Source organism: Entelurus aequoreus, linkage group LG06, assembly GCF_033978785.1.
Source record: "Entelurus aequoreus isolate RoL-2023_Sb linkage group LG06, RoL_Eaeq_v1.1, whole genome shotgun sequence".
Lineage (NCBI taxonomy): Eukaryota > Metazoa > Chordata > Actinopteri > Syngnathiformes > Syngnathidae > Entelurus > Entelurus aequoreus.
This window is the reverse complement of record NC_084736.1, coordinates 11,492,958-11,504,907: the sequence shown is the minus strand read 5'-3', so window position 1 is coordinate 11,504,907 and position 11,950 is coordinate 11,492,958. Positions and strand designations below refer to the sequence as shown.

Here is an 11,950-nt window from a genome sequence, read left to right as displayed (position 1 = left end):
TGAAATAAGATTTAAATTTGATTCTACAGATTTTCTAGATTTGCCAGAATAATTTTTTTGAATTTTAATCATGATAAGTTTGAAGAAATATTTCACAAATATTCTTCGTCGAAAAAACAGAAGCTAAAATGAAGAATTAAATTAAAATTTATTTATTATTCTTTACAATAAAAAAAAATCAATTTACTTGAACATTGATTTAAATGGTCAGGAAAGAAGAGGAAGGAATTTAAAAGGTAAAAAGGTATATGTGTTTAAAAATCCTAAAATCATTTTTAAGGTTGTATTTTTTCTCTAAAATTGTCTTTCTGAAAGTTATAAGAAGCAAAGTAAAAAAATTAATGAATTTATTTAAACAAGTGAAGACCAAGTCTTTAAAACATTTTCTTGGATTTTCAAATTCTATTTGAGTTTTGTCTCTCTTAGAATTAAAAATGTCGGGCAAAGCGAGACCAGCTTGCTAGTAAATAAATAAAATTTAAAAAATAGAGGCAGCTCACTGGTAAGTGCTGCTATTTGAGCTATTTTTAGAACAGGCCAGCGGGCTACTCATCTGGTCCTTACGGGCTATCTGGTGCCCGCGGGCACCGCGTTGGTGACCCCTGATCTACAGTTTATTTACAGTATTACCACATTACTTCAGTTCACTTCACACATTAGCTTTCTCGGAGAGCCCAGCCCTAACATGAGCTTTCCTTGCAAATTTATTCAACAAAATACCAAATGTAAACATTTTATTATTTTCGCCAAAATAGGATATAAATTTATGAAAATAATTAAACATGTTTAGTATTGTTTACTCATATTTGAAAATAGGAAATAATAATAATGTGAGGACACTGACATATTGCATGAAACAAGTGTGAAAATATTTACCTCCAAGATTGTTACACCACTGACAATAGTTTCAACAGACTACATAAGAACTTAATATTACAAAATAGTATTATATGCAAATTTATTTCAAATAAATTGTTAACTGGAATCAATAATGCGACTCTTTGAATTTCAAGAACCGACATCGTTTACCTATGGAAAATGGCGGTAATAACCATTATGAATGATGACGTTATTAACGTCATCATTCATAACAGATGTCCTGATTGGTCACAAGGAACATATCGACCAATCAACTACGGCGTAATATAAACTACGTCTCGAATCTTGATGTAGGGTCGGAAAAAAACCCCGGAAAAACGGGAGATAATTTTATTTTTTTTCCCGAGATTAAAAAAGACGGAATTCCGACTTTAGACGGAAAAATCTCATGCCTGATATATTACAAAATGGCAACAGCTGAGGATGAATGTCCCATAACAAGAAGATAGAGAAAAAGAAGAAGCTTATCGACTACGGTGTCGGCACGGACTACAAAGGCGGACGCACGCAAATTTTCAGGAGTTATGCAGATCCCAAATACAGATCAGCAGGTACCAGAAGGTAAGAAAAGTTGCTTTTGCATAATATTGTGAAATAAAACGCCAGATAATATGTCTTACCTTATACACACACCATAATAATACTCCTATGTTGAAGCACAGTACAATCCATCAAGCGGTGCGGCTTCACAGCTTACCAAAGTCCTACTAAAACATGTTGATAGATTTTTGAGCGCCGTGTGTAATGCTCTATATTTTCAATGGAACTAGGGTTGTAGGGTATAGTACCGCGATATTAATGAATCATATTCGGTACCCCCGTCGTCATCACGTCGTGTCATTGTTGGTTTTACGAGCAGACGAGCATGTTCGACAGCGCACACACACGGAGTACTTACAAGCAGACACAGTGTGTAGACAGAAAAGGGAGAACGGACGCATTTTGGCTTAAAAACTAACGATAAAGGTGAAGCTATAACACTGAAACGCCCTCAGGAAGAGGTGCTTTAAGACCTGGCTAGCTAGCTAGCGGCTAAAGTCCAGCCGCAGTCTGCAGTGTTTTAGCTACTTCTAAATCACTAATCCTGGTCTCCATGGCAACAAATAAAGTAAGTTTCTTACAAGTATCATCCCTGCAGGACGAGGAATAGCTAAACATGCTTCACTACACACCGTAGCTCACCGGCGTCACAATGTAAACAAACGCCATTGGTGGATTTACACCTAACATCCACTGTAATGATACCAAGTACAAAAGCGTATCTAGTTGTTACTACTGTGATTACATCAATATTTTTTAGCATCACAAAATCATTTTTTGTTTAAAAAAAAAAAGTATATTATGTTTATAAACTCAGTAAATATGTCCCTGGACACAAGAGGACTTTGAATATGACCAATGTATGATCTTGTAACTACTTGGTATCGGATCGTTACTCAAATTTGTGGTATCATCCAAAACTAATGTAAAGTATCAAACAACAGAAGAATAAGTGATTATTACATTTTAACAGAAGTGTAGATAGAACATGTTAAAATAGAAAATAAGCAGATATTACCAGTAAATGAACAAGTAGATTAATAATTCATTTTCTACCGCTTGTCCTTAATAATTTTGACAAAATAATAGAATGGAAAATGACACAATATGTTACTGCATATGTCAGCTGACTAAATTAGGAGCCTTTGTTTGTTTACTTACTACTAAAAGACAAGTTGTCTAGTATGTTCACTATTTTATTTAAGGAAAAACTTGCAATAAAAAACATATATTTAATGTACCCTAAGATTTTTTGTTAAAATAAAGCCAATAATGCAATTTTTTGTGGTCCCCTTTATTTAGAAAAGTATCGAAAACTACCGAAAAGTATCAAAATACATTTTGGTACTGGTACCGGTACCAAAATATTGGTATCAGGACAACACTAAATGGAACATATACAATTGTGGTGTTGTTCACTTGAGTCATATTTCAGTCTATGTCACGACGTGGATTTTTACGCAGCTTTCTGCGAGATTTGTTCTCCCGTGACGCAAACGGACTAGACCAGTCATGGCTTGAAGTTAGGAAATGTTTTAATTATAACTATAAAAAAGGTGAAAACAAAAAGGCACAACTTAGCGTATGATACCAAAAACTAACACATAGGCAGAAACTATGGACATGAAACAAAACTTACTTGGCAGAGCATGAATCAATGGCATGAACAGAGCAAATACAGAGTAATGTCGCCAGGATGACTAACTGGCAAAACAGGCTTGAGTTTGAGTTTGAGTTTTGAGTTTATTTCGAACATGCAAGCATACAACATGATACATCACAATTTCCAGTTTCTTTTCAACATGTTCGAAAAGGAGTAGGAAGAAGCAGAGCTTATTTAATCCTACCCCCTTTCTTTACATAACAGTTGCAAAACTTTTTGTTCACTTCCTGTTCACAATTTTTTCACAATAAACTCCATAAGTAATCACAATAAAAATAAATAAATAAATAATAGTAAGAATTTAATAATAATAATTGGTGAAGTAAGTCATATTTCATATGATGAGATAAGTAAGATTACTTTAAGAATGAATGAATGGATGGATGAAATAAATTGAGAATGTTTGTCATGGTTCTTCTTCTTTGTACTTTGTAAACACTTTAAGTTTGAAGAGTTTCTTGAAGTGTATCATATTAGTACATTGTTTGATTGCTTTGCTTAATCCATTCCATAATTTAATTCCACATACTGATATACTGAAGGTCTTAAGTGTTGTATGTGCAAACAAATGTTTTAAATTACGTTTTTCTCTAAGATTATATTTCTCCTCTTTTTTTGAGAAGAATTGTTGTATATTCTTGGGTAGCAGGTTATAGTTTGCTTTGTGCATAATTTTAGCTGTTTGCAAATTCACTATGTCGTGGAATTTCAGTATTTTTGATTCAATAAATAATAGTCTCTGATTAAAGCAGGTGCGTGAGTCAAACACATCAGACAGGTGAAACTAATCAGTCGTCATGGAAACTAAAACAAACAAGGGTGCATAAAAACTAACAAAAAATAACAAAACATAACCCAGACCACAGAACATGATAGTCTACACATATCTCTTATGTGTGACTGCCATCTACTGGTCACACTTATTTCACAATGTACAAAATAAAATAGCTTCCAGGTCAGTAAGCACAACCAAAATTATTCCGTATATTAGGCGCACCGGTTTATAAGGCGCACTGTCGATTTTTGAGAAAATGAAAGGATTTTAAGTGCGCCTTGGGGTCCGAAAAATAGGGCATCCGCCTCTTCAGGCTTCGCTACACGTCTTAAAATCTGCTGTTAAAATGAAATGGAACCTGCGGGTTCTGGAGACATACCAGTTTCTCCAGCTGCCTGTAGGACACGCTGAAGAAATCCACTTTGACCGCACTGCAGAAACAAGCAGGAAGTCAATTTTGAAGTGCAACAAAGACGTAACGGCGCATTCCTGCTGGGCGTTCACCTGTAGAAGAGTTTGTTGTAGATGTTCTGGGCTCTCTGCATGTCGGCGCACACGGCGTCCACCACCAGTACCAGCTTCTTCAGCTGCTCCTCCAGAGACTGCACAACCTTGTTAAGTTTTTCCACAACCCAAGTACAGTACAATGCTTTCAAAGTGAGTGTGCACATACCCCGTCTTCCGGTTTGTGCTGCGCGATGAGGGTCTCGTACCACTCCGAGGTTCCTTTCTGCGGAGACCGTGCAGTCATTAGCAAGCGGCTCATTATTAATGTGCCCCATCGGGTTAATTACAGGACTTCAAAGCCATGTTTTCCAACAGGCGGTTCGCAGGCTGACTGACGACAGTACGCACTTTATTCCGCACAGTGGAGTCTGGTTGGTGTACTATTATGTATTTCATGGCACTTACCTTCACAGCAGAGGTGATGTCCAAGTGCAGCTCGTTGCGCAGAGGACAAACAGTCTTAAACGCCCGCATGTTTTGCATGTAGCCAATCCCCCTGGGGGTCACAAAAATGGTGTTCTATTAGAAGTCAACCCCAGTAAGACTAGGGTACTAACCTTTAAAATATTTTTATTTAAAAAAAAAAATTTTTGGACATGTATCTTGTGCGCACGAGAAACTTTTTATAAAGTTATAAAAAATAAAAAATAAAAATAAAAATTATATTTTATTTTATTTTTTAGACATGTATCTCGTGCGCACAGGAAACTTTCTTGTGCGCACGAGATACATGTCTAAAAAAATATATATATATATATAATTTTTAAAAACATTTTTTTTATAACTTTATAACTTTACTTTTTATATGTAACATGTAAAAAGTTACATGTCTAAAAAAGAAAAAAAAAATCTTTTTTTTTACATTTTTTTTATAACTTTATAAAAAGTTTCTCGTGCGCACGAGATACATGTCTAAAAAAAAATATATATATATATAATTTTTAAAAACATTTTTTTTATAACTTTATAACTTTACTTTTTATTTGTAACATGTAAAAAGTTACATGTCTAAAAAAAAAAAAAAAAAAACATTTTTTTACATTTTTTTTAAAACTTTATAAAAAGTTTCTCGTGCGCACGAGATACATGTCTAAAAAATAATAATAATAAAAAAAAATTATGAAACAAATGTTTTCCCCCCATGTCCTCTAGGCTCCGTAAATGTTCTATATTTTTTTATTTGTTTTTTAAATTGAATTTTATTTTTTAAACACTTTTTTACTTTTTAGGGAGCTTAGAATCAGAGTAAACTGCGAAAAACACGCCTCAAACTCATCGTATGGAACGAGACACACCAGCTTGATGCTAATTTACATTGGATTTGCCATAGACAGGCTACTATTAGCATTAGCAATTTTACATGGCTATTTCCACACCTCCAAATTTGGAAGTGAACACTACAACTAAGATTAATGTTACAATCAAACAGCTGGTGTGTAATTAGTACAACATTTAGAGTATGAACAGGTTGTAGGGCGCAACATAACACATTCAGCCTCATGGAAAAAGCTACTTCCTACAAAACCCAAAACCAGTGAAGTTGGCACGTTCAATTGAATACTGCCTATCGTCAAAAGGTTCAGATTATCTGGAGAAAATCACAGCACGTAAGCGGCAAGGCCGAAAACCCACATTGAATGCCCGTGGCCTTCGATCCCCCAGGCGGTACTGCATCAAAAACCGACATCAGTGTGTAAAGGATATCACCACATGGGCTCAAGAACACTTCAGAAAACCACTGTCAGTTAACTACAGTTGATCGCTACATCTGTAAGTGCAAGTTAAAACTAGAGATGTCCGATAATATCGGACTGCTGATAAATGCTTTAAAATGTAATATCGGAAATTATCGGTATCGGTTTCAAAAAGTAAAATGTATGACTTTTTAAAACGCCGCTGTGTACACGGACGTAGGGAGAAGTACAGAGCGCCAATAAACCTTAAAGGCACTGCCTTTGCGTGCCGGCCCAATCACATAATATCTACGGCTTTTCACACACACAAGTGAATGCAAGTCATACTTGGTCAACAGCCATACAGGTCACACTGAGGGTGACCGTATAAACAACTTTAACACTGTTACAAATATGCGCCACACTGTGAACCCACACCAAACAAGAACGACAAACACATTTCGGGAGAACATCCGCACCGTAACACAACATAAACACAACAGAACAAATACCCAGAACCCCTTGCAGCACTAACTCTTCCGGGACGCTACAATATACACCCCCCGCTACCTCAACCCCGCCCCCCCCTAACCCTGCCCACCTCAACCTCCTCATGCTCTCTCAGGGAGAGCATGTCCCAAATTCCAAGCTGCTGTTTTGAGGCATGTTAAAAAAAAAAAAAAGCACTTTGTGACTTCAATAATAAATATGGCAGTGCCATGTTGGCATTTTTTTCCATAACTTGAGTCGATTTATTTTGGAAAACCTTGTTACATTGTTTTAATGCATCCAGCGGGGCATCAGAACAAAATTAGGCATAATAATGTGTTAATTCCACGACTGTATATATCGGTATCGGTTGATATCGGAACCGGTAATTAAGAGTTGGACAATATCGGAATATCGGCAAAAAAGCCATTATCGGACATCTCTAGTTAAAACTCTACTATGCAAAGTGAAAGCCATTTATCAACAACACCCAGAAACGCCGCCGGCTCCGCTGGGCCCGAGCTCACCTAAAATGGACTGATGCAAATTGGAAAAGTGTTCTGTGGTCTGACGAGTCCACATTTCAAATTGGGGTTGGTAGATCGTTAATCAAAAAGTGAGCAAAAATAATAGTTCCACTATACTGTATATAACTTTTAAGCATTTTGGATTGATTTGAATCTTTTTTTACCAAATGAAAATGGCCTTCCTCTCATTGTTCAAATGTTTTATTAGGCACTCACAAGAAAAAAGACTGTGGCTTAGTTAGTACCTGCCAGTAGCTGGTCTAGAGGTACCGTGCAGTAAAAAAAAACAACATTAATTTCTGCATGAAAGGTCAAGCATGTCACGTTGATAGCAAGTGCACTGCAAAAACTGAAAACTAAGTAAGATTAAATATCTCAAATAAGGGTGATATTTGCTTATTTTCCGTCTGACAAGATAATTCTTCTCACTAAGCAGATTTTATGTTAGAGTGTTTTACTTGTTTTAAGTGTTTTGGTCCTAAATGATCTCAGTAAGATATTACAGCTTGTTGCTGAGATTTGATGACCTATGTTGAGTAAAACATGCTTGAAACTAGAATATCAACTGTTGCAAGGCTGTGTCATCAACACTCACAAGTATAAAACTGCTTTTTCAAAGTAATCATTTCTTATTTCAAGCATGAAAAAAAAAAAACATGACTTTGACACAATTGTGTCTCATAATTAAACTGACAGTTAATATTTAAACGTTTAACATGTGACATTTCGAAACAATTTTGAACAGAAATAGTTCATGCACATTCAGATGAATAAAATGGGAACAATAAAACAATAAAAAAAAATTGGCCGGGGGCCGGGCTGTAAAAATAAATAAATAAATATATATATATATATATATATATATATATATATATATATATATATATATATATATATATATATATATATATATATATATATATATATATATATATATATATATACAGTGTTTCCCATTAACTGCCAAGATACCTGTGGCGGTGGGGGCGTGGCTATGGGCGTGGCTATGGGCGTGGTCACCATGACATCATCGAGTAATTTGCATAATTTACTACAATGATGTGATTTTCTCTAAAAAGGCTAAAAAAATGTATACTTACTAATTAATAATAACAGTTTTGTTTTAAACGTCCATCCGTCCATCCATTTTACAATATAATTTATGTACATATTTATATACAGATTTGAACAATAAGTTATTCACTGAAATATATTTATTAATTGTGGTTCTTACAAAAAATATATCTTATAAAATATAAAAGCTAAAATGTCTCTTAAAGCTCTGCCCCTTTAATTAGTGCATACCAAATAATTTAACTTTAGCCTACTACTACAACCATATTATTTACCAGCAACATAAAGTGAAACAGAGGCAGAGGTGTCCTGTCACAGCCAGTAACAAATAAACAGAAAACAATAGTGGTCAAATACAAATAAGGCAACTAGAGAAGTATCCTACGCTTCTCTTTTGTAGAGTAAAGCTGAACAGCCTATATGGGCATCTACATCAACTATATGATTTGCCTGAGAAGCTGGACAGGACAAAAAATAAATAAATTAAAAAATTTAAAAAAATTAAAATTTTGTATTTTTGTATTTATTTGTGGAGTACGTAATTCTTTCGTGGCGGGCCGCCACAAATAAATGAATGTGTGGGAAACACTGATATATATATATATATATATATATATATATATATATATACATATATATATATATATATATATATATATATATATATATATATATATATATATATATATATATATATATATATATATATATATATATATATATATATATATATATATATATATATGTATGTGTGGGAAAAAATCACAAGACTATGTCATCTCTACAGGCCTGTTTCATGGGGGTTTCCTCAATCCTCAGGAGATTTTCTGAGAAATCTCCTGAGGATTGAGGAAACCCCTCATGAAACAGGCCTGTAGAGATGAAATAGTCTTGTGATTTTTTCCCACACATACATATTACGCTCTACCACGGTATCGAGCACTATTTTTTTGGATAATCTAATTAATATATATATATATATATATATATATATATATATATATATATATATATATATATATATATATATATATATATATATAATTAATATATATATATATATATATACACACTATATTCCTTGCTCACTTATTGACTGAAAGAGCACGCACTTGGCGCGATGATGTCATGTTATCGATGGGAAAATGCATTTTTAGACAATATGATTTGCCTGAGCGTTGCCTTTTTGCCTTTCCATTAAGAACAATAAACTAGTTTTTAGTGTAAGTTTGCTGGTGTCAAGAAATGTAATGCCGAGCGCATATCATTATGTCAAGATAATGGCACTAGCATTTACTTCATTTAAGAATATTTTTCAACATATTGAGCAAAAAGGTCTCATATTTGTTTTTTCTACCAAGAAAAGTGCACTCGTTATTAGTGAGAATATACTTATTTTAAGGTATTTTGGGGTTCATTGAGGTTAGCTAATTTTACTTGTTTTGGAAAGTCTGGACAAGCCAAATTTCCTTGTTCTATTGGCAGATAATTTTGCTTAGTTCAAGTAAAATACCCCTCATTTTTCCTTTTTTTTCTCCTTGTTTTTGAACACAGACTTTTTGCAGTGTGATGCGTCGGCGGCGGAGGCACGTTACCTTAGCATCAGTTCGTAGCGCGTTACGGCGGCGGCGCTGGTGCAAGGGAACACCTGCCTCATGTTCTTCATCAGACACAGGCAGTGTTCCGTGTACAGCCTGAAACTGTCCGAGAGCTGCCTCTCCTGGACACAGGAAGCCCCCCAGGTTACGCTGTCGGACATTTTTGACTGGAGCAAAAAAGCCTCAATGAATGTCAGTGACGAGCTAATGAGGCGCACGTTTCCGCGGAAACCGTCGTGCTTTTTAAACCCCCCTCCCCCCTCCCGCCTGGGGTCGGAGCGCCTACCAGGTCTCCTCTCACGGAGGGGGGGTCCCACTCTGCATCGATGGCCCTCAGGAGGCGCAGCAGCAGGGAGTAGCACACACGCTGGGTTCGGTGGTGGCCGCTGTAGCACTGCCAGCGACTGCGGCGGGAAAACGGAGCGGTTTTTAGAGCTTCCTTTCCGGACGTCCAACGTGGTTTTACTCACATGATGGCCTGTTGGAGGCGGGTGAGGTCCGTCTGCATGGCGTGGTGAGTCAGCGTGGTCCACGCCGGGGGGCTAACCTGCCCGTTCCAGTTATACGGCTCCCGCTGGCAGAGTACACAAAAACTGTTATTGTGTGAATGCTCCAACTTTTCCTTCTACTTTCCACATTTTTCACCCAATTCAAACAGTTTCAACTTCAAACTGTTCAAATTTCCAGATTCCCCAGAATTCCAGGTTTTTCCCGGGACATTTTTCCCCATTCGAAATGATTTGGCCATTTTTCAAACTTCCACCATTTCCACATTCAGGACACACCAGTTCCTGGTTGCCAATCAGGATGCTTTATACGCCAGCCCTATCCTCTGGCTCATTGCTGTGCTTTTGGGCTTCGCATCATACCTAATCGTGCATAGCTTCCTGTGCACCTCCCTGCATTGATTGATTGATTGAGACTTTTATTAGTAGGTTGCACAGTGAAGTACATATTCCGTACAATTGACCACTAAATGGTAACACCCGAATAAGTTTTTCAACTTGTTTAAGTCGGGGTCCACTTAAATTGATTCATGATACAGATATATACTATCATATGTACTATCATACTATCACTGCAGCACTATTTCTTTATTTTCGTTAAAGAAATAGTTTGACCTGCACTTTGCCTGCCGCCTCTGCATCCTGGGGTCACGACTAACGACGTCACAGCGAAACCAAGAAAACCGACAATATACACTACCGTTCTAAAGTTTGGGGTCACATTGAAATGTCCTTATTTTTGAAGGAAAAGCACTGTACTTTTCAATGAAGACAACTTTAAACTAGTCTTAACTTGAAAGAAATACACTCTATACATTGCTAATGTGGTAAATGACTATTCTAGCTGCAAATGTCTGGTTTTTGGTGCAATATCTACATAGGTGTATAGAGGCCCATTTCCAGCAACTATCACTCCAGTGTTCTAATGGTACAATGTGTTTGCCCATTAGCTCAAAAGGCTAATTGATGATTAGAAAACCCTTGTGCAATCATGTTCACACATCTGAAAACAGTTTAGCTCGTTACAGAAGCTACAAAACTGACCTTCCTTTGAGTAGATTGAGTTTCTGGAGCATCACATTTGAGAGGGGTCAATTAAACGCTCAAAATGGCCAGAAAAAGAGAACTTTCATCTGAAACTCGACAGTCTATTCTTGTTCTTAGAAGTGAAGGCTATTCCACAAAATTGTTTGGGTGACCCCAAACTTTTGAACGGTAGTGTATAAATGATAATGTTGAAGGAACGTCACCTTGACATGGGCGTGCTCGTGCTCAACAATCCGACTCAGCAGTTTCTTGTGGATGGACACGTTGGATTCTCTCTTAGACAGCGTTGTGTCTCTCTTCAGGGCAAAAAAAGAGGTGAAAAGAACAAACGGTTTATATATTAAATACGTATCACAGTAAATGCTCTCATTATAGCCTTGGCGTCAATTTACCTAAATAATTCATTGGAAGCAAGAGGGTGTTATTTTTCCAAAATGTGAAAACTTCATAATCACATTTTTTAACCTAATCAAGGATTAAGAGTACATGATACATTTGAATGGTCATTTAATATTATTATATATTATTACACAATATGGCAGCAACAGAACCAGTGTTGTAATAGCTGTAAGGAGCAAACTTGCTAAACCAGCATTGATGCCGCCAATGAGTTGGGAAATTGTGTTAGATGTAAATATAAACGGAATACAATGATTTGCAAATCATTTTCAA

The 11,950-nt window shown here is 36.0% G+C and overlaps 1 protein-coding gene across 3 annotated transcripts in view; it reads right to left on the bottom strand.

Moving 5' to 3' along the window:
• Nucleotides 1-11,950, bottom strand: part of baiap3 (BAI1 associated protein 3) — a 160,174-nt gene that overhangs the window by 43,686 nt on the left and 104,538 nt on the right. For all 3 annotated transcript variants that reach the window (XM_062049979.1, XM_062049982.1, XM_062049980.1), the window contains exons 13-20: nt 11,482-11,574; nt 10,196-10,299; nt 10,012-10,129; nt 9,723-9,847; nt 4,770-4,860; nt 4,531-4,587; nt 4,362-4,459; nt 4,237-4,288 (exon numbers count right to left, since the gene is read on the bottom strand). In XM_062049979.1, coding sequence (XP_061905963.1) covers nt 4,237-4,288; nt 4,362-4,459; nt 4,531-4,587; nt 4,770-4,860; nt 9,723-9,847; nt 10,012-10,129; nt 10,196-10,299; nt 11,482-11,574 — 738 coding nt within the window. The remainder of the gene's footprint in view (nt 1-4,236; nt 4,289-4,361; nt 4,460-4,530; nt 4,588-4,769; nt 4,861-9,722; nt 9,848-10,011; nt 10,130-10,195; nt 10,300-11,481; nt 11,575-11,950) is intronic.